At 40.5% G+C, this 24,203-nt stretch overlaps 1 protein-coding gene across 2 annotated transcripts in view; it reads left to right on the top strand.

Moving 5' to 3' along the window:
• LOC132973089 (septin-7-like) overlaps positions 1-24,203 on the top strand; it is a 46,036-nt gene that overhangs the window by 17,570 nt on the left and 4,263 nt on the right. For both annotated transcript variants that reach the window (XM_061036318.1, XM_061036319.1), the window contains exons 3-11: positions 2,403-2,509; positions 9,810-9,910; positions 10,042-10,176; positions 14,872-14,989; positions 15,410-15,502; positions 15,875-15,971; positions 22,235-22,286; positions 23,590-23,715; positions 23,934-24,069. In XM_061036318.1, the coding sequence (XP_060892301.1) occupies positions 2,403-2,509; positions 9,810-9,910; positions 10,042-10,176; positions 14,872-14,989; positions 15,410-15,502; positions 15,875-15,971; positions 22,235-22,286; positions 23,590-23,715; positions 23,934-24,069 (965 nt within the window). The remainder of the gene's footprint in view (positions 1-2,402; positions 2,510-9,809; positions 9,911-10,041; positions 10,177-14,871; positions 14,990-15,409; positions 15,503-15,874; positions 15,972-22,234; positions 22,287-23,589; positions 23,716-23,933; positions 24,070-24,203) is intronic.

Here is a 24,203-nt window from a genome sequence, read left to right on the forward strand (position 1 = left end):
ATGCTTAAGCACAGTACGGGACAACTTAGCCTAGTGTGAATGCGGCCTAATTGGATTTGATTTGTCTTAATTAGGTGGGATTTGGTTGCAGGAAACAGAATTTGTGGTCATCAAAAGAGTCTGGAGGGCATGCATGGCTGACATAAAATCTAGAACCTATAATTGCCATCTGCTGAAAAATGTGTCTTTTATTAATTCCTGCACACAGGTAACAGAATATAGTGCAGATAACAAACCAGTCCAACATGTCCATTCAAGACTCAAGCTCCATTCTTGTATATCTAGTTACAAGACTGACGAGTCAGAGAAGGATCAGGGTATACCTCGCTTATCAGAAAAAACGATTAGAGCTATCAGTGAAATATTTGCTGACCAAGCATTCTTTATAGTCCCAGTATTCAGGTAGTTATATAGGGTTTCATCAATTTGTTTTGCCGTATATGCCTTGTACCAAGTATTTTTCTTCCAGTTGGCATTTTATTTCATGCCTCACAGTAGAACAACATCACATTTTTTTAAGACACTTTAAAGGGCCTTTGAAAGCAGCACACCGAACATTGTCAGCTGTTGGATCTCTGTAAAACTTAAATCAGAAATCTTGAATTTCTGGAGCAACATCTGATCATGTTTTTTTAAGTGGAAAACCTCCAGTCTTCTGTTTTGAGGCTGCAAACGTGCTGGATAAGAGCACATCAACTTGGCAACGTTTGTCTTCGATGTGCAGAAACTTGATTTCTCATATCTCTACAGGTCTACATTTAATTAAAATATACTTATTTTCAAGGTAAGATGTGGAAGTGAAACAAACATTTTGTTATTTTAAAAAAAAACTTTGAATTTCACTTTGTCCATTGTGTGAATATCCAACAATGTGATTCTCATTGGGTTCTAGTAAACAAACAAAAATTGCCACAACATGAACAACTCAAATGGGGCATTTTTAGCTCAAAAAGGAGAGATTTGTCTGAGGTGTTTTGCATATGTCACTCATAGGGCGAGTGTATGTAGAGTGTATTCACCCGACCACTACGATCATCGTGCTAGATATTTCCAGGAGTGCATATGTGATACGGCTTTTGTCACTCCATAGACAAAATCTTAATACAGTATGAATCAGTACAATTATTGGACTTTGAAAAAAGTTCTGGGGTTGGGGTGATTTCTGATCCGTGTTTTTCCCTAGTTTTAAACCCCTATATGCAACTTATAAAAAACTAGATCAATATAAAGGTCCAATGGAACAAAAAAACTAGATCTAATACATGTATAGATCTAATATAGCACTTATCGAGGGACCCAAAACCACTTTAAATGGTGAAGGGACCATATAACAACATATCTCTCTGTGGCTCAGTGATCAATCAATAGACCATCAGAGTGACTGTAGTGGATGATTGCTGGAACATTACAGCATTGCTTAAGCCCTGTTAAATATAAGTATGATTGATAGCATTGCTGGTAATGTTTTTCCCTCCACTTCAAGAAATCACTTTAGTAGAATACTTTTTTCCCCTCCCACTTTGTCAACTGTCTTTCTGCAACTTTTTGGAAAACCAAAACACCTCCAACTCAGATGACTCTTTATGATAGATCTAATGATGTTTGAAATAGGATTTCCACCCTATTATGTGTCACGTTACTTAACATTTATCATATAGAATAATAAATAACCCCCTCTCTGAGAAACAGTGTGATGTGCTAGTGGGAGTCAGTCAGAAGTCCTGCTAGGACAAGCAGCCTTCTTTTCCTCCAATCAAACACTCCTCCATGTCTTTTCAAAAGACACGAGCCAGATGCTCAGCCATTAATCACAGCATTGTGTGTGTGAGAGAGCGTATGCAATCTGTATGTTTGGACTGGATGGGCTCCTTGTTGAGTAAATGTTAACTATGTGTTTGTGTGACTGCTGCCCCTGACATCAGGAGCAGGGAATGGAAAGTTGGCCCAATAAGAGTAAGAGGAAGATGTATATGCAAGGGCAGCGTTTAGTGAAAGGGACGAGCAAGAATGGAAGTGTGTGTATTGTGAGCAGGAGTTGGAGAGGAAATGTTTTATTCCCCTACATCTGAACGCTTATCTCGTTGGCAGAAGAGCTCCTGACCTTTTCCCCCCACAGACAATAAATCGACTTTATTTATTGTGCTCTGACACCGTCCCTCCAGGCCCATTGTGTGTGTAAGCATGTATGCAATGCAAGTACACACTATTGTGTTGATTCAAGCATGTCTGCTTGTAGTGGAGAGTATCTTTGCATGAAGATAACATGTTGCCAGCAGGCTGTCTTTGCCTGTTCATGTTATATAATATATTAAATGCTGCCTTTTTATTGCTTTTTCCTCAATACCAGACAGCATTCTGTTCAAAACTATTTAGACATAAAATTTTTACGTGTGTGTCCACAGGTGAATCCGGTCTTGGGAAATCGACACTGATAAATTCTTTGTTCCTGACCGATTTGTACTCCAAGGACTACCCTGGGCCCTCCCAGCGCATCAAGAAGACTGTGCAGGTGAGCTTATTTATCAGATATGTTCTGCATTGCACTGGATTTTCAAGATTAGTTCATGTATTACAAAAATAAATGGTAGGCTGTAAGTAGGTCAAATCTTCATCTATCACACAAGATAAATCAGGACTTTCATCTCCTCTAGCTCCTCCAAATATATTCCCAAGCACCCACTGAAATGTTAGGAAGAACGGGTGACAACTGAATAAAACATCTAACCCAAAACAAAATCACCTCAAAGCAACACAGTTTGTCTTTCTGGTTTTCTGAAGCTGCACGTTTAATGGCTGCATTGTCACTGCAAGAGTTAGAGAAGAGAGAAAAACATCAAACACTTTCACAACAAAGCTTACAAAAATCCAATCCTACATCTGGTGGTCTGTGACACCCCAATTAGGGAGAAAGACAGCAGCACATGCAGGTTGAGTAGCTAGGAAGTCAAATATGCAGCAGTGACCTTGCACAGATGGTTGTCATTTACAGCTGAGCAAGTTGTAATGTGTTGACTTCTCTTAAATAGTCATAATTCTTATTCTGAACGACTATATTTCTTTGATTGTTGTGAAAAAAACAAAACAAACAAAAAAAAAGCTTCTGTCTGTCATCATTCAAGAAGACTTGAGTATATTCACATTTGAACAGTTTATTCTCTAAACTTTGCAGCCTGTGAACTTATATAGGGCTTCCACACTTGCAGAAAATTCCTGAAAAACTCCTGATATTTACAGGAAGAGCTGATGTGTGAACGCAAACCTCATTTTTCGCTCACACTCGACCCAGAGTTTTCTCCTGCCTGAGCCCTAGTTTTTTTATCAGCAAGTCTGAGTGTGCTGATGTGAGAACGTAGCAGGATATACTCCAGATGATTCACCTCAAGCCAATTGGAGGGGGTGGTGACGTTTAAATACTGTGACTGTTGCATAGAGTGTATGCATGTATGTTGTTCTCCGCTCTCTTGTTGACTTTGTTGGTTACCTGGAGTAGTTTTGCTGTCTAGATGACAGCTAATACGTTAAGCAAATTGGGATCATCAAATGCACAGCCCACTAAGCCAAACTGACCGAAGAAACAACAGCTCTAAAAATGACTTATAAGATATATTCACAACATTTGACTGCCAAGCATTCCTACATATTAAATATCTGTACTGAGTACGCGAAACCAAGGATGTGTCTGAGTCATCAGATGCCACCTTTGTCTGAAACTTTGTCTGTGGAGAGTACAGATAACAAAAGGTCAGGGTGGAGGGTTGAAGAAGTAAAAGAGAAGATATCTCTTACCTTCTTCATAACACGTCAACAATCCTGCTGCACCTAGAAGCTCTTTATATTAGGATGTTATAGAACAACGTATGTGAATGTATCAATGTATCGATGAGACAAAACTCCATAACTGAAACCTAATCTCACGCTTGTGTTGTGATGATGGTTTGTGATACCCAGAGCTTGTGTACGGCTTTGTGCTTGCATTGAGAAACAACGGTGGTGGACTGCTACTTAGATGTGTAGGGTATGTTAACCAAGAGAGACGTCAACCAAAATACTTGTATATGTTGGGAAGGAGCTGACTTAAAAAAAAAAAAACATGAAGTATAAATATTTTTCATTAAAAAATATATTATCAAACTTCCAAGCCACATTTATTCAACCAGTCCTGGTTGTGATGCAGAGGGTATGAGGCTCAAACATGGAGGAGAAAGGAGAGTGTGAGCAGGAGATAGGGTATTTTTGAGATGAGGAAGAGAGAAGGATGTTGTGGTGAAGGAGCGCAAGACAGAAGGGCAGAAGAACTAAGTGGGAAAGGGCAAGGCCACGGCCACAGGGCCTGGTTTTATCCTTTTATGGTCATGACAAACTGAGGATTAGGAGGAGGAGGGAGGCTGCATCTGGAGCAGCAACGGGGTGCAGAGGACAGAAGTAGGAGGAAGGGAGGAAAAAGGGAGAAGGGTTAGGAACGAGGAAGGAAAGATGAGGATGGGGAGTGCAGCTTCTAGAATGTGGAGGGGAAAGGGTTGTGGACAGAAGCGTTAAAGCCTGCAGGGGAATGAAAGGAAGCAGGTAGCAGGAGGAGAAAGAATGAGCAAAAAAGAAAACTAACTGAGAAAGAGGGGACAGGGGAGAGACAAAGAAAATAGAGACTTGGGTGAGAGTCCCTGTATGTCCCCTACGGCCTAGTAGGGTCAGTGGCAGGTCAGGAATGTTCCCATGAAATGCAACACCCACGCACATACACTCTACACACACAATGTGCTAAACAGCTTTAAAAACATCATCATATCTTTACTACTATTATGACAAATGGCTGCAGTAGGATTTGACTCCTACTCACTTAAATGTCACATATTATGCAAAATACACTTACACCATATTTTTCTAACACAAATATGTGTCCCTAGTCTGTCTACAAACCCCCCATTTATGAGAAAAGTCCATCCTCTCTGTCTTTTGCCTGCTCCACTTTTCAGAAAATGTGTGCTCAAACAAGCCGTTTGGAGATTTCCCTTTCATGACATCACAAAGGGCAGTAACCCCTCCCCCAGGTGGGTGACACTCCCACAGCTATGTGTTTGTTCTGCCCTCTGAGTCTGCCTTCTCGCCTTAAGTATAGGACATGCAGCGAGAGAAGGCCCAAGCCACCCAAGCCCTTCCAGAGGGGGGGCGTGATCAGACACAGCTCATTTGAATTTAAAGCTACACAGAAACAGCCTGTTCTGAGCAGGGCTGAAATAGAGGGGTTATAGGCATGGTCAAATACAGGATCAGAGTGGATTTAGAACAAGAAACTTAACAGACATGTTTTGGGGAGCTCTGAGACTTCTTTAAACTGGTTGAAAAGGAGGATCATATGTGACCTTTAACACTGTCTTCTTTGCATGCAAAATTATAAATAAGCTTCACCCACACATCCACACCTGCCTTTTGTTAGAAATTTCCTCTGAAAATGAATAGGCACATGATGAGATTCTTACACGTGAATGGGCTCACGATATTTTAAAAGGTTGTTGTAACAACATCTCTGTTTTAGATTAAGGTTTAATGTGTCCTGTTTTTTAGATGCCTACTTCCTGACTGTCTTCCTGCACAATAACAAAGTCTAAGTGAACAGCAATGCCTCTTCCATGGAGCTGTGCTGTATTGCTCTCAGCAGTTTTCATCTGAACTACTTAAGTATCTAGGACACTGTTTTTGTAAAGAGATGTTACTGCTGAATTTTGTGAAGTGAAATTCCTCATTGCTCCGAGTGCTTCAACTTAAATTCCATTCACCTCCAGTGTATTGAGGTGAAGGCAGAGATCTAAAACCAAGACCATCTTAAAAACACAGTGTCAACATGGTTAGACGTCAGTAGATTTTTTTGCGAGGTCACCTTCAAATTTAATGTTGTTGAATATGAACTGATGCACACATTTTTATTTTGAAATCTAGGAAGCTATTTTGAAGTGTCCACTTTTGGGAAGACAGAAAGCTATAGTTAGCATAAAAAAGAGGAAGCAATATTGACTCATAAGCTACAGGATATGCTAATTGTTTAATAATTTGCTCCACAAAAGGGGAATGGTTTGTAGAGAGAGAAGATTTTGAACAGTAGTCAACAGTTTAAATTCAACATTTTTATTAACTTTAAACTCCTTATCCTTCTCCAGGTAATCTTTACTGGAAGAGTTGTTACATTTTACACCATTACAGGGGTTAACAGTAAGTGCAGGGAAAATGTAAGGACACTTGAGATTTGTGACCAGAACAAAAGGTGGGATTAACTACTTCTGTTAAGTGTTTTTTCTTCTCTTTCCACCCTTCTGTGCTGATTAAAACCAATAGATCAAACCCCATGCAGACCAGTGTGTATCTCTGTCTCAGTTGTATCTAGGTGTGAGGTCTCCTACAGGTTTAGCTTTGAAGTTAAGGCAAACGTTGGGTCAGTTAATGACTTTTTAGGTCATATTTTTGCTTGTTAATCCAAAAAGTGATGAGAGAACCGAATTCCAGAAGTGTACATCAGGCACTAAATGCTCTTTTAACTGACTGCTAAATTCCGCCAGATGCATTTTTGGTCCGTCTCCTTACCGCCACGGCGGCGGAGCTGATAGTTTTTAACTTTATTTCATCAGTGTGTTTCGACTGGCTCCACTGCGCTGAGTCTCAGGTCTGTCCCAACTTCGACAATCTGCAGCCCTTTGCAGCAGAAATACACAAGGCTTCTCTTTTTGCTGAATGCCGGAGAACAGTACATCAATTTACCACAGAGCAGATCGAGGGTGACAGGAAGTCAGACAACGAAACAACATTAAAACATCCGGTTTGTTTTCTGAATAAAACACTTTGTTTTGACGGTTCACACAGTTACCTTATGTGTTTTTGTTGATATATTTATAAGGGTTCTTCTTATACAGTTTTATATCACATACCAGTACATCATATTTTCTTGCATTGTCGCGAGTGAATCTGTAATCTGTGCACCGCTGGAACTCCTTGGTCTTGGGACCGCTGTCCTGAGAAAGTGGCTTTTGGGTGTTGACGGACAAGGGAGCACGGGGTCATAACGTAGTGGAGCTGACACGCAATGCACACGTATCTAGTAGAGTTCTGGGTGAGGGAACCTTTTATTTGGATGTCTTAAATATTTGCTTCCTTCACAGAATTTGTCTTCTGGTGTAAAATGAAATAGACACAAATTCAAAGTAAAAAATTAAATCCTCCTCTACCAGTTCAGTGATTTGGTGTTCCTAGGCAGTGAAAATATCTGTCCCACCTACAGTTTGTATTTTTAGATACAGAATTGTTGCCCTCTTCCTGCCTCATTATAGAAACTAATGTTTTGACATTGCTGTTGCTTTTGCGTCTCCCACTGACAGCAGCTCTGTATATTCCGCTCTGTGCACCAGCACAACGCTAAATTTATTCTGTTTTGACGGGACTGAAAACATTAAGAACCTCTTCTTCCCTTTTTGTCGCTCGGAGCAAACCTCATGTGAACCCCATGAGTGCAATGTTGGGCATACATGCTCATTTGCAAGTAGCAGTTAGTGTGTATAAGAGTGTTTCGCCCTGGGTGCTGTGGTCTGAGGCTGAGGAAGAGAGACAGGGTCAGAGTATATATATTCCAGAACAATCCCTCGTTTTCTGTCGCTCACTCACATTCTCCCAGCTCGGATTTCTTTTAAATGATGGTGTTTGGACTGACAGCATTTTTGAGGTTTTCTCTCAATCTGTTTTTCTTCGTGGAAATGGTGAAAATAGCAGATTTGGTTTTCAGACGGTTGACAAGTCATGCACAGACACTTACAGGACTGAGACATTTTAACACACATGCTGGATGCACAATAAAGTGTCATATATGTCAGATGAGTGTGGTGGGTGATATATATGCTCAGCTGTAGACACACACACATCATCTGAAGGTTTTTTCTGGAAGCTTAGGAATGTTTGTGTTAGAGCGAGAGAGCTGTAGTTTGAGTTAAAGGGGGATACTAAAATAACTAGATGGCCTTGTGAAAGTATGCAGCAGAGCGAGGGAGCTGCAGACGAGATGCAGGAAATGATGGATCTGTGGGACTGAATTTGAATGTATGTGTATGTGTGGTTGCTTGGTTTTGCCGGTCTGGTTTTTCACTTTAGCAAAAAGCAGAAATAATAAAGGCAGTTATTTGCTTATCAAAAAATATTCTTGAATGACTTCAGCACCTTTTCTGAATCCCAACAGATTTTTAGGTTGGCTATTATAACTAACTGATGTGCCTACTTTTTATATATCAGGAGTGGCACGTATTTGTTATGTGCCATTTCAGACTTTCATACAGATGATATAATGCAGAAAAAAACAACTCAAATCCATAACACTCTCGGCGCTGTCTGCAGCACTTTTAGCATCACAGAAGAGCAGGTGCTGATCTGCACAAGAACTGGCTGATGTTGCATATTCTTTTAAAAAAAAAAGATTTATTTAAGTAATCTTTTAACTTCCCCCCTCTGACAGCCATATCAATCTCACAACATTACATCAGTCTGTCAGACTCCACTGTGTGCCATAATACAGGCACAGTACTAAGTACTGGGGGAATTTTAATTACAGAACTATTGGCTCTCTTTTGGCCATTTTCCACAACATGCATGTTCCTTCCTTGAATGCTCACCACCAGTTCTTAAAATAGTCCTTGATATGAACATCTTTTTTTATGTGCCGTTTAAAACTTTTTTAGAGATGAGGCAGAAAACAAAACATAAGGGATTGGGAGGTGGAGATGACATTTCTATCCTGTGACAGGTGCAAGGTGCATAGACTGTATGCATGAGGCCGCTACAATCTCCGTGCACTTAATTAAATGGGGCTACACATCGCCCCAACGTTTTGGGGATGTCAGCTGATTGAGTCTTGGTAATGGTAAATGGACTTGAAGCTTGTATAGCACCTTCCTAGTCTAGGAAGACTAGTAGTCTTCTGACTACTCAAAGCTCTTTTACACTGCAGGTCACACCTACCTATTCACACAATAATGGCAGAGGTTGTAAAGTGTCCATCAATATGATCTAATCTTAATGAATTCATACACACACAAATGCAGCCAAACAAAGCACTGGGTTAAGTGTCTTGCCATTGGACACAACAGAAATTTAGCTGCAGGAGCTGGGGATCGTACCCGCGACATTCTGGTTAAAAAACGGCCGACTCTAATACTGATCCACAGCTGCCCAACTTCGGGAAACCAACATCCAATTTCAGCTAAAACACTCCCCTCCCACAGAATCTAAAAATGATTTGAACACCAGACAAATAACCACACCCCTGCACTAACTGCAAGAGCATGCTTAATAAAAAAAAAATTGAACCGCAAAAGACTTCTTATAAGTCTTCTTATTCCTCTGCAAAGAAACATTGAACCACTACAAGGATGCAACAATCCTAACCAATGATAGTTTCAATATGTCATCTCATGCATAAATCAGACTCACTCAACAACACATGATAAGCTTGTATCTAGATGCAAACTGTGTCAAGCACTGCTTCTCAATGAGATTCCACACGTACAACGAGCAGACACTGGTGCGTCTGTGTGGAAGCTCTTGCAGCATAGTGGTGCATCATCAGTGCCCTGTGTGGGAGAAGAAAGTGTCACACAGTTAAACGTGTAGGCCAATGTGTGTGGGAACATTTGTGTTGCCAAACTGTATTCAGTATCGTATTTATACATACAGTGTTGAATCTGCTCAAGCTTAAGAAGGTGATTAGGCCACCGAAACAATTACGATTCAGATGAAGGTACATGTTTTGAGGTGTTCTAATTGATATGCGCATTGTTGTGTTTCAGGTGGAGCAGTCCAAAGTTCTGATTAAGGAAGGAGGGGTCCAGCTGACACTCACTATTGTCGACACACCAGGGTTTGGAGATGCAGTGGATAACAGCAACTGGTGAGGAGTGCTGACACACTCAGGATGTTTCCCATATCAATATACTCAGATGAAAATCTTGAAATGAAATGAAAAGAAATTATATTTTTTCTGTAAGTAAATCATTTTCTGTCTTCTCTCCGTCTTTGTAGTTGGCAGCCTGTCATCAATTACATCGACAGTAAGTGCGAGGACTTTCTTAATGCTGAGTCCAGGGTGAACCGCCGATCAATGCCAGACAACAGAGTCCACTGCTGTCTTTATTTCATTGCACCATCTGGACACGGGTAGGTCTGCATGAGAAAGTCAGGATGTGGATGTGTCAGTATTCTCACGGAACCACGAACTCTATTTTGTATTTTGTTTGTTTTCATTTCATTTTCATTTGATGCGTTTAGATTCACCTGAATCAGAAATGGCCTTTTATACATTTTAAGCTGTTTGCTTGTCCTGGCTACAGACAGTCCTTAAAGAACATGAATTCAGATTTAAATATATGGATGAGTGCTGTTCAGCTGAAACTATATGCCTTCTGTTGATGTCAATCTGAGAAATACTTGAACCAATGATGGCTAACAGGTGAACAAACTGATCTTCTTTATTAGGAACATCTGATGCTGCTGAGAGAAGGGTTTAAACTGGAAAGGATAAAAAACTAAACGTGAAAAGTGCTAAAAAGCTGAGGTCTGGTTGTGTGGTAATTCTCTGTTGGTTGTCCACTATCAATCAATCAATTGATTGAAATGTTCTGGCAGGCCGTCAACCAACGATCTTGAGGAGCCTAAGAGAGCTCAAGAGCTCCCAGGAAAGTAGGTGGTTAGTGACTGAGATTTACAGATAGATACATGCAGTAATATGATGTACTGTATAGAGAGAGAGAGAGAGAGAGAGAGAGAGAGAGAGAGGAGCTCAAGGTGCCAGTTCCCCCGGTAGTCTAAGCCTACAGCAGCATAACTAAGAGCTGGTCTGCACCAGCCTTAACTATAAGATTTATCAAAAAGGAAAGTTTTAAGTCTATTCTATAATACAGACTGTGTCTGCCTCCCGGACCCCGGCTGGAAGACGATTCCAGAGGAGAGGAGCCCGATAACTGAAGGCTTTACCTCCCATAGTACACTTAGAGACTGTAGGTACCACTAGTAGGCCTGCATTCTGGGACCGTAATGTTCTCGAGGGGCAGTACGGCACTAGTAGCTCCTTAAGATAAGATGGTGCCTGGCCATTTAGAGCTTTGTAAGTGAGAAGAAGGATCTTGAATTCTATTCTAGACTGTATAGGGAGCCAGTGCAGAGAAGCCAACACAGGAGTAATGTGGTCCCTTTTCCTAGTTCTAGTCAGTACACGAGCTGCAGCTTTCTGGACTAGTTGAAGAGTCTTTAGAGATTTGCCAGAGCACCCTGACAAAAGAGAGTTACAATAATCCAATCTGTAGGTAACAAATGCATGAACTAGTTTTTCTGCATCACTTTGCGACAGGATATTCCTGATCTTGGATATATTACGAAGGTGAAAATAGGCTGTTCTTGAAATTTGTCTGATGTGAGAGCTAAAAGACATATCTTGATCAAATAGAACTCCTAGATTCCTAACAGTGGTGCTAGATGCCGGGCTGATGTCATTAAGGACAGTCAAATCACTAGAAAAAGTCTCTCTCTCTCACTACAAGAAACCCATTCCATATTATAATAATAATTTAATCAATTGTTTAAATAAGACATGGATTATAACAACTTTAAATGGTTACCAAGGCCTCAAGCTATCGTATGGTCAAGATGCTTCTTTTGCAAGTCTATTTATATGCAAAGGTGTTTTTATAAGACAATTACCACTGCTGGTCTGCACTGGTCCAAATGGGGGTGCTTAGCTAAACGATGCAATGAATAGCTGAAGTGCAGTGTACAACATTCATTACCTCTCCTGGGCTCAGAGGACCCTACTTGGACGGGAAATCTACCTTTCCATCCAGCTTCCTATCCACATTGAAGCTAAAGCAAAAGGAAGTGTGTGTGTGTGTGTGTGTGTGTGTGTGTGTGTGTGTGTGTGTGTGTGTGTGTGTGTGTGTGTGTGTGTGTGTGTGTGTGTGTGTGTGTGTGTGTGTGTGTGTGTGTGTGTGTGTGTGTGTGTGTGTGTGTGTGTGTGTGTGTGTGTGTGTGTGTGTGGCAGCCAGTTTTTGTGACCCACAAAGCTTATATAACCCACTTCTGCTCATGCTCAGTAGAGTTCTGTTCCTCATCATTGAATCAGCCAATCAGAGTGGAGGCTGAGCAGCGCATAGAGGCAGGCCTCTCATCTCAGACAAACACACTCTGTCTTCTCTCATCCTGCAGTCTCTCAGATGATGCATGTGTGTTCAGTTGGCATCTCTGGACCACTTTCCCTGTTTCTCAGTATAGAGATGCAGCACCAGCCTGAGCTAAAACTCCATCCACTCCAGATTTGTGAAGGCTACATTTGAAAAGACATGGAGCCAAATCATATTTAGATTGTTTTTAAATATGCTTGGGTTATTCCAAGCTAGTAGTCTATAATTAAATCAAATTGCAACCCTTTTACTGCACCAGCCACTAAGTGTGTCATCATGTTGCTTTTTGTAAATGTGACAGTTGGACTCTGAGATTGTCTTCATCAGTCTCCTCTTGTAATATTAATTTTTATTCCCCTTTGTAAGACAGTGAAAGGTAATACATACCCATAATGATGTTAATAGCTGAAACATTTTTTTTCTATAAAAAAACTCCACTGTAGCTTTCTGTATCATAAGCTGTTTTTACATACAGTATGCACTCCTGAAAATATCCAGATAATTTCAGGAGGACTGCTCCGGATAAACTCCTGACCTAGCTGTTCACATATGCATCTACAGACTATACCTGTCATTGGGGAGGGGTGGAAGGGGTCTCCTGAAGCCAGACATAATAAAAAAAAAAAAAACAATGTGGAAGTAGCAGACGAAACAACAGAGTCTGCTGTTCAAAGCTATAATAAGAACATCTGCCTTTATATATCTTTATAAGATATAAAAGTCACCACCTCCTACCGTTGGCTCGAGGGGAATTCTCCGGATAATATCCTGCTGCGTTATCACATTAGCTCACTCAGACTTGTTGTGGAAAAAAGATGCTAGGTGTCTGGCAGGAGAAACTTCATGGTATGTCTGAGTAAAGAATGTGGCTGTTTGTTGTTCACACATACGACTCCTCCTGGAAGTATCAGAAGCTTCTCAGGAGATTTCTGCAAGTGTGAAAGCCCTTTAATCCGTATTATTCAGCAAGCAGAATAGTAACACACCTTGAGACAGAAAATGACTTGATAATCTTTTATGTAGTTACTAATGAAAGCTTTTTGAATTTGATGGTTATGCTGATCTTTCTGTCAGTACTGTAATCAGCTGAACCTCTGACTATTTTATAATGTGATTATTGGAGATAACAAAGCTCATTTTCTCATAAACGCTGGCTAAATTATCTCAATATCTCAAAGACAAAAGGCAGATTTCTCAGTATAACAAGATAATTTATCACTAGCAAAAAAAACTCCATAACTGGATTAAAAGAGGCATTAATGCGTTGTTTTGTTTACTAGATTTACATCATTTGAGTAGGCTCATTGGGTTAAAGCAGAAGATCAAGATTAACCGACCATCTCTCTGTTTAAACTGGCTGCGGCTCAAATAGTCAATTATACTGGCAGGGGAGGAAACATTAAGGTTATCTGACGTTTTCAGTTTGAATTAGTTGCTAAAGTTGTCAAGATTCCTGCAGGCATGCTACTTTAACTAAACAGACAGCTGCTTCCTAAACTTCCTGGCATGTGGCTGTAAAATGTGAAATCCAATAAACTGTACATTTTAAGAAAAAATACTGCATGCTCATGTTTCCAGCCTAGTCCTTAACGTTTTATAATAATAAAAAAAATCCAACAATGAGGACAAACATTTTGTGATCACAGAAGATCACCGTCAAGTCTCCCCTAGCCTACGGCAGACATTCTGACTCGTGCTTTATCTGGGACCACGTCCACTTCAGGACTGATGGTGTGTCACACATCAACATGACCCTGTCACACAAACACTCAGTCTCTATTTCCCTCTGTGAACTAGTGAGTCATTTTACAGCTGTTTAGTTGACCCTCTTTGTCATTCTGCATTCCTGGGTTGAGTACCTGAACATCCCCTTTACTGACACTCATCACACAGCCTGTCAACACATTTCATGCATGATTTCAATGTACCAAAAGAAAGAGAAAAGAAAACATATGGGGAAACTGGATTTAGTAATGTACTGTGGTGTTTTTACATAATGTCCTCTCATTATGCACTACATACTCACTTTCCACATACACTGCCCACATCCACGGACTGCCTCCAACCAGAGCGCTCTGTTTCAGGCCACACAACACAATGTGAGTGTATCTGGTCATTCAGGCAGAGACAGAGAGACTACAGGAGGATTACAAAGACAATCCCTCATCGGCCCAGCAAGACAAAACCATCAGTTGTCACCCAAAGAAAGCAACACATAAGACAAAAAACTCAGTCACACACGCTGGCTTCCTTGTGTCCCTGCTGTGGGCTACAAGTCAAAGACTGTGGTTTTAGTTGGCCCTCTGCTGGTGACCCGCTCAACTACTTTTACTTTGAAAAGCCTTGCACTGAGGCATTTTCCTTGGACGTATTCTTGTAAATGAATTCTTCCCTGACAGGAAGTGTCCCCATGCTCAGCACCGCTGATCACCCAAATGAAATGAAGTCATTCATCTAAAAAGCCTGTTTAGGATTTTTCATCAGTTTTCTGAACTAGCTTTAATAACTTGTTAATTGACTGGGTTAAGTTGAGCAGTGTGGCTCTAAAAAAGAATCAACCCTTTGAGTAAAAGCCACCCCATCAGCTGGATTTGTTTTAACTATTTGTTTCATTTTATTTCATTTTAAAAAATGCAGTTGCTTTTAGTTTTTTACATGTTTCTGTTTGTCTGTCCTCCAGATTGAAGCCGCTGGACATCGAGTTTATGAAGAGACTCCATGACAAAGTCAATGTCATCCCCCTTATTGCCAAAGCCGACACTCTGACCCCAGAGGAGTGTCAGCTTTTTAAAAAACAGGTATGTACTTATGTGTGTTCAACTTCACAGGAGGACAAACTAATAAACAATTCAATAATGAAACTTGTATATTACATTCCCTACTGCAAACAGAATATATTATACATGATGTACATAGCTACCCTGACATCCCCATGGGTTTGTTGACTTGACTTTTGAAGCCTCAAGTTTGTCTTTTTGCCATAAACTACCCTGGTGTTTAAGTCATAAGAAATCATATCTGAATGAGAGGAGTTATTAAGTTTTAAGCTATCAGCAAGTGCTTGCTTTGTCAGCATGCTTCTATTAATCTTATGTATAAAAACCCTTTATAAAGTGTACTTTGATGGAAACCTAAGAGAGAAAAAGGGTTTTTTAACAACTATGGTCTCAAGCAGTAAACGTACTACCTTTATTCTGAATCTTTTCTCCCTTCCTCAGATAATGAAAGAGATTCAAGAACACAAAATAAAGATTTATGAGTTCCCAGACACAGAGGACGACGAAGACAACAAGCTCATCCGAAAGATCAAGGTAACAGACCACACAGTCTCATGAGTTATGTTAAACTCAGTTTAAGGACAGCAAAGACAGATACATAAAGAGAAGCAGACACCCCTGCAGCTGCCTCACCCCTTGCCTGGTAGTCTGATTACATAACCGATCATGGGCTTTATAGACAAGCTTTTTGTTAAAGGCAAGGTCACAGCAGCATTTTTATACAGTGTCATGTTTCTTAGTAGCAACCAACCAACATATCTAGTTGGCTGATTGACAATTAGCCCTGCAAGTAATACCCAAACTTGTAGCACTAGTTATAGTTGAAACGTGCATGGACACATTTTTGTTCTATCGCTTTTGGAAGCAGGTCATTGACAATCAAGTTTTTTTGCCTTTCCACTCAAGGAGAAGATGCCTCTGGCAGTGGTCGGCAGCAACGTGGTAATCGAGGTAAACGGCAAGAAGGTCCGAGGTCGCCAGTACCCGTGGGGCGTGGCAGAAGGTAGGTTCACTCAAGTTCACTTCCAGACAGGAAGGGAAGGGCTTCTATTTTGTGGCCAAATTGAAAGACAGGACCCCAGATTTGAAATGTGCATACTATTAAATATCAAACAACATGTTTATTTTTGTTCAAGGTCCACAGTAGGTCTTTGTAGGTCTTTTCAAAAAGGTCAGAGAATAACAGATAAGAGAGAGGCTCATGAAAGTTGTCCCTTTGAAAGTCTATGTGTTTGAGAATGTCCTGTCACTTTTATCTCTACCATGATGAATGAAACTGGATTTTTCTGAAGTGTGTGAAACATAATGCATGTTTTCCATGATGACCCTCTGTATCCATGTACAGTACTAACTTCCAGATAATACAATGACGTGTCAAAATGAGTATTTCAGTTTTCTATGAGCTATCATTTTTTGGTCATTAGACACGTTTGATCCAAGAAGTTAATCAGGAAATATGGATTTAAATTTCAACAAAAGTCTGTTTGAAGTGGTTTTTGTTCATGAATCACAGTTAAAGGGCTTCCATGGAAATTCAGATCCCGGCTTATTGCAACAGTTTTAGTAATTTAAGAAAGCTTGGCGCCTTCTGTATTGACACACAGTTCAACTCTGCCGAGAAAGCCATCTTTGTCTTGTTAGCTTCACTGTCATAATATGTTATGTGAATGTCCAATCGATGTTGATGGTAAACGCAAGAGGTGTGTTGGTAAATGCAGAAGATCAAGTAATTCCTTGTTTTACAAGAAAGCTAAGGTTTACTGCTCACAGAGCTGTGCCAGCAGTGCCTACAGTACATGTTCCAGGATGCAGCGCACACATGCAGCTGCATCCTCTGCTTCCATACACTGCAATCCTTCCTCTCTATACCCTAGCTGGAATATATTCCTCTAATTATGGTGGATAAAAAGAAAAGTACAACGTAACAAGGTTCAAGCATGCCGATCAGTATCTAATGTAGTTCATTCACACACATTCACACAATGATGCATTTTAGGCAATTTATGGTGTGGTGTCTTGCCAAGGACCAATCCATACGTAAGCATTATTCAAATTGCGGTCTTGTGGAATTGTGGAATTGCAAAACGACTTGTGACACTGGAGGATGTTCGCATTTAGATACTTTAATCAGATCTGTGTTTTAAAGATACAGAAAGAATCTCTGCATTTGATTATTTGATTATATCTGATAAGTATGAATTATCTGGCAGTTCTTACATACACACCTTTCCATCTTCTCCTCCACATAAACATGCTTACATGCACAGAGTCCTTTTTGTAGTGTTCGTCTTGACCCTGATAGGGATTCTGGAAAAGGGTGGAAGGGTGTAAGGGTGTAGGGTGAGAAACACATACACCTATCAGTGCACCCATGGTTATGGTTTTAAAGTGAGGTGTGGTCAGGTGCATCACTATCTTGAGGCATCAGAAAGGGATTGCACTCTTGACTGACTAAAACCTGTTCCAAAGTCAGTGTCACAAAGTTTTCATGCTATTTGAAGGTACGCTCTCAATTAGTTTACATACATAGGATCTTTGGATGTCTTTCTATCACTTTTGACACTTTTACTGCTGCAAGAATATGAGGCCGCGATCATCGCTATCTTCTCCCTTACCTGCTTCACCTCGAGGAATCTTGGTGGATTTCTGCTGCTGCCTTGGATCGTCTTCTTGCAGGCTTTCAGTTCACAAAGGAGCAGATCCACTGCCATAGCGGGAAAAAAAACTTCTCCAGCTTGCCAAATCTGCAATATCAACAGCAATGCCATTAGTTTGTATTAGGAACTGTAGGTTTGTTGGATTTTTTAAGGGCCTCAAAACAACCCTGTGAATAATAGAGAGAGGCTTACACACCATGCACCATGATTCTGCATCGTTTAACCAGCACAGTTGGATATGCTCTAAAGGCATCTACACCATGCACTTTAGACCAGTATCTCAGCCAGTACAGTCAGACCAAACAGACATCACCACCAAGCTTCACCATAAGCCACAATGCACTGTTGTTGCTTCTCCTTGTGTCTTAGTGTTCCTGTGTTTTAAACCCAGATGAAAGATGAAATACTGTATTTATCTTTATATATAAAATAATATACCTTTTGTTGTTCTGTGGTTGACCGTTTATCAGTCTTTCACTTTTCATTCTTTCTTTTTCTCTTTCTCTTTTTTCTTTTTTTTTTCTTTGTCTATTCTTTTCCATGACTGACAGAGGGCATTTTTGGTAAACAAAACCATCTTTCACTTTATTTCAAGCTCATCTCCCCGACCCCTTCTGCTCCTCCTCCCTCAAAGTGTTCCCCAAAACTCTCCAGCTCTCCTTTCCCTCCACTTTTCTGTTGCTGTTCTGTCTCATCATTAGGCTGATGGTCAAACCAATGCTCTAATCAGACTTGGGATGAAAGCTAAATACATTCGAAAACATTTGAAAAGAAATAACCAAATGGACTTATTGAAACGTGAGGAGTTCATTGAAATTGTGTTCTCAGTAGATTGTTGGCCCCAGTGCTCCTCGTTAACACCTAGCATACATCATGACGAATGAGACTCTCCATGTTTTTGTTGTTGATTTCTTTATCACAGGTACAAATTAAATAGTATTTATTTAGATGACAACTTAAAAACAGACAAGTCTTTGGCCACCAAAGTACATTAGTTAAGGTTTTTTAGAAGTCTTTGAGGAGTAAAATGACCAGTAGATGATAGAATGGACTGAATGGTATGAAGTTGATTTGCTATTTGTTTCAAATGTTGACCAAATTTGAAATTGCTTTAAACCTGCATTCTTTCTAATGGCCAGCAGGGGAAAACTCCACGAGTTGCAAATTGGAGAGGTCAACCAAAAGTATTAATCTATGAGTTATTACTAATATTAACAGCAAGAAGCAACCCTACAGAGAGACCTGTCGACATAACTTTGCATGTCCACCCTGGTCACTTCTGGCTCCTCACAGCGTCAAGGGGATGACCACAATCCTGACCTCTGGGCAGATCAGCAATTTCCATGCATTTTTTAGACATTGCTTAACTGCCCATGGGTTGGGATTGTATGTCCCAAAATGCAAGGAGTCAAGACTGTTAAGTCACAATCTCGAAAAGATATTTTATAATTGTAAATCGTTTGACTTTTCAAATGAATCTGTCAAACTCTACCACCATTAAGGTGAAATTAAAATACTCAGATTTGAAGCTGCACATTTTTTTCTTCACACTTTCGTTGTCAGACATCATGATGTATGCTACTGTTACAATGTGGGGTCAAGGCCTTTTATCTGCAAGGTTGAACATGAATATGTCATATTCTGTTGTTCTTATGCCTAAATGTAGCAGTCGTCAGGACAACTGCTCAAAACCTTACTAAATGTTTTGAAGAGTAACAAACATTTATTACAACTTGGGTCTTATTTTGTTACCTTCGACTATTATTTGGTCATATGATGTAGATTGTTGTCTGTTCATGTTTTCATTGATATTTCACGATACCTTGAAAAGCTAAATTAGGATTGACTCAACAGAATTAGTCCAAAGAACTGTAATAAGACCAGAGTTGTTATAAACGGCAAAAAAAACTGCAATTTAATCGACAACATATCTCAAAGTTACAAATTTACACCCTTGCACTCTAAAGTTCTGTACTTTTTTAGTCCCAGGTCTGATTCTGTGAATAGTCATGGAGAAAACTAGAGGCTGTTTGGTGCTGAAGCTACATTCTGCTAAATAAAACACATCACTCTAACACTGTGGTTCCCTTCTTTGCTCCAATGGTATCACATGCAGAAATACTCTTTGAAAACTGCCCTGCTGCATGACATGATTGAGCGCCTCACACTTTGAGTTGAGTCGATCGTGTGGTGCAGGATGTAAACGGTGTGCAGGCCTTGTTCTATCACTGGACCAAGGACTGGGATCCACCATCCTAATGCATTGCTTATAGGTCCAATATAGGTTCATTAGCAGTTAATGGCAGATAAGCATGTAGCCGCTTAATTCAAGTCATCAAGGAAGCGTGTGGCTTGGTATCATGATTTCTCACTCATTAGCTTACTTGAACTTTAAAACTTTTAACACTGAAATACGCTGTTTGCAAAACATCCTGCGCGCGCACACACACACACACACACACACACACACACACACACACACACACACACACACACACACACACACACACACACACTTCTGCATGTTTCAAATAAACAGCTATGTGCTTTCAATTCATTATACCAATGTAGTTCATTATCATGGCCTTAATACACTCTGCTAATAGATCAAGTGCTCAGGCTCAAAACACCTGATGGACAATGAAACATTGATTCATAAAGGTCTGTGATTGAGGAATGAAGAAACTAAAATGATTCGATTGGAAAGTAACCTGGAGTTTAAATCAGGTGTTTTCTGCCAATTATCAACAAATAAGAATCTATTGGCTAAAAGCTTCTTCTCTTTTTACACCTATGACCCTTTACCCAACATAGCTCCTCCACTTATTCCCTCATGAAGACTTGTCCCCCTGGCTGGTCATGCATAGACCCCCATAAAACACCCCCTCCCCCCCCCCAACCACCACACTCCCTCAACAAGCCAGTCAGCTTGGACACATGCAGGTTATGGTGTTGATCCGGGCCAAATCTGGGCTGAATCTGGGCCAAACATAGGCCGATTCTAGGCTCGAAACCGGGCCAAGTCTAAGGCATAATAAACCCAGCTGCTCCAGACCCAGATTTAGGCCCCTCCCCCTCGCTGGGCGCAGACAGTAACTGAAAAACCGTACCCCTCCCCTCCGTCAGAGCTCCCTCCTCTAGAAGAGCCAGGAGGTCAATGGCTGGTTTTGGAGGCACAGGGACGGGGCTGCTTAAGTTTCATCAATGGTAAGGTGTCCTCCTCATTCGCTCCCCTGATGATGATGTTTGACTGCCAGTGGGGTGGAGGTTAACCAATAAGGAGCGGCGTGTTTGAAGAAGAGGACGAGGCTGGAGATCCATCACAAACATCCTGAGCAGCAGTTTATCTGCAGTCCTTTTCCAGAATCCCCTCTAAATATTTAACCCCTGTCTTTTTTTGTTGACATAAATAACTGTAATCATCTAACTGTCCCATGTTATAAAATGTGTTCTGTTGTCTGACCAAGAACTGTTGTTTGTTTGAACAATATGGTGTCTGTGAGGGCCAACAGAGAAAGGCTGTACTCAGATAGGAGCTTTTAATATTGTACACTCGTGCGCTCGGGGTCTGATCTGATAGTGTTTTAAGACCAAACGGGAAGCAGACTTTTGAGTGTGCACAAACAAAGTTAATGCAACCGAACCTGTCAGCTAAACTATTCCCAGCTTTGTAAGTGAAGTTGATTGAAAATCCAAAACCTAACCAGGGATTTGAGTTGGGAAAATGTCAGACTCTATTGACACCACTTTAATCAGGTGATATAGGAAAGTCATATTTTAAATACACGTTACTTTATTCATTTATTTACAAGTTTGTGCTCACCTGGCATTTAGTTTTGTTCCACCTCAGCTGTTTCGTATTCAATGGTGTGCAAAGGAAGCGTTTCGCTGCACAGTAGACTTCTGACTTGCCACAGTTTGGGATTAAAGATGGAGAAATGCTCCAAAACCTAGTTTTTTGGTAGGAAAGCCAACGTGATGAAAATCACAATGAAAGCCATATTGTTGTGTTAGAACAACCCCGTGTGATCATGACCTGATGTTTCTCTGTCTTTTTGTTTTCTGTCCATGTGCTACTACTACTACTACTGATATTATATCATAGCACTTAAAACATTCACACTGTCTGTTTGTCAGTGTACTCCTTCTGTTTGAACTGATGAATGCTTGAACTTGACATACTGTAATATGTGTTATTAATGACGTTCATTTGAATCTGCTGTTGTTTTACTTGCACTTTTTCTACATCATTACATTGTATTTGTTTATCATGTAAATAACCAACATATTTTGCTGACCTTACTCACATGAAACACAATAACATATTGACTGTCTCTTAATGTAACCAAATAGCCAGAAACAAACCCCTGCAGGCAGGGACAGTTATTGACCCGTTAAATCTGATTCTATTTCACTTGATTGGCAACTAAAGGACTGTATTTACAAAATGATAATAGTGCTTGTAATGAAAGTGTAGCTCAGTTTCCCTTTAAAATCATATATGATAACTGTGATCACTCCTGTGAGAAGTGTCGGTTGTGTTAACTTTGATCTGTGTGTCCCTCTCCCTCCCTCTCTGTCCCTCTCTCTCTCTTCCTGTGTGTGTCAGTGGAGAATGGGGAACACTGCGATTTCACTGTGCTGCGCAACATGCTGATCAGGTGAGACACGACAGTTTAGTCAACATTCATTCTCTACACATGATCTCATGATGCATCTTCATACGTATTCTTTGTGAAAATGAAACAGTTTTAGGTATTCTTTCCCAACCTTATAGAGAGAGGCCACGATAAACATCTTATGGTCCCTTAGGCTGCATTTCATGAGATGCTAATGGAGCAAGTTTCATACATATAAGTTCATTTGTAGTGATAGCTGACATCCATCAAATTTATACATATATTTTTTTACCTTTTTGTTTGGATCCCATAAGCCATTACAGAGGTAACAACTTCCCATCCAGGGATCCACACGTCCAAATCTACATTCAACTGAAGTAAAATGGCTAACACCCTCTGACACCTAGTACTGTATGTGGATTGAGAAAGTGTGGGAAATGTACCACATGGAACGAATAACATACACTCTGAGACGACAAAAAGACAAATTAATTCAAAGATAGAACCCTGTAACTTCTGTACAGCTTATAAACTAATGCTACCACACACACACACACACACACACACACACACACACACACACACAAATCCCCCCCCCCCCCCCCACACACACACACACACACACACACACACACACACACACACACAAAAATCCCCCCCCCCCCCCCCCCCCCCCCCCCTCTTATTTGTATATTCTTGCTTTATCCAAAGTACTTTTTTTTTTTTGATATTCTTTTGGGGCTTTTTATGCCTTTTATTGGATAGGACAGCTGAAGAGAGACAGGAAATGTTGGGAGGAGAGAGAAGGGTACGACATGCAGCAAAGGGCGGAGGTCAGATTCAAACCCATGGTCGCTGCAATGAGCACTATTGCCTCTGTACTGTACATGGGACGCATGGCATTTTTATTTTTAATTTTACATACTTTATTCATCCTTTAGGGGAGATTCTGGTTTACACTGTTATTTTAAAAGCATGCTTCTCACACACACAGGCCCCAAATACACACATGCACAAACAGGACCTGTGGACTTGCATTAGTGAAGAGATGTCAGAGGATGCTACACACTGCTATGCAGGGAGCGCGCCACAGCTGTTGGGGGTTCAGTGCCTTGCTCAATGGCATCTCAGCAGTTCTCAGAAAGTGACCTGTCACCTCTCCAGCTACCAGACCAACTTCCATATTTGGTCCGCACCGGGACTTGAACCGGTTCCCAACCCAAGTCCCTAAAGTTCAATAGCTCAAATAATAGGCTGAATGTATGTTTCTGCTTCTCTCGATGTTACTGCATTCTTCTTCTTTCTAGCTTACTTTATTTGTTTATCTTTTTCTCACCTCCCATAGGACTCATATGCAGGACCTAAAAGACGTCACCAATAATGTACACTACGAGAACTATCGCAGTAAAAAACTGGCTGCCGTCACCTGTAACGGAGTGGACACAACAAAGACCAAGGGACAGCTCACAAAGTAAGACTTAACATCTAAAATAAAAAGACCATGGAGTTATGTTGTGTCTTGCAGCTTGCTGCCATAACATTTTTTTTTTTATACCTGGCAACCTTAAGCTTGAATGAAAAGTTAATGATATTCTTACAGCACATCCGGTTTGTATTTCCATTGAATTCTTAAAGGTAACATTATAAATGACAGTTACAATTATCCTGATCCTTTGCTGTGGTCAACAGGAGTCCCCTGGCACAGATGGAGGAGGAGCGTGGGGATCATGTCACAAAGATGAAGAAGATGGAGGCTGAAATGGAGCAAGTCTTTGAAATGAAGGTGAAGGAGAAGAAGCAGAAACTGAAGGACTCGGAGGCTGAGGTGGGTTCATTGATCTGTGTGTTTGTGTGTGTCTTCTGTTGGCCAGAAAGAGAGAATTGTCTTTGTGTCATAAATACAATTAGATTATGACTGGGCACAAAATAGAGATGCTATTAAGATCACAAATATACCAT

This window comes from Labrus mixtus, chromosome 4 (genome assembly GCF_963584025.1).
Source record: "Labrus mixtus chromosome 4, fLabMix1.1, whole genome shotgun sequence".
Classification (NCBI taxonomy): domain Eukaryota; kingdom Metazoa; phylum Chordata; class Actinopteri; order Labriformes; family Labridae; genus Labrus; species Labrus mixtus.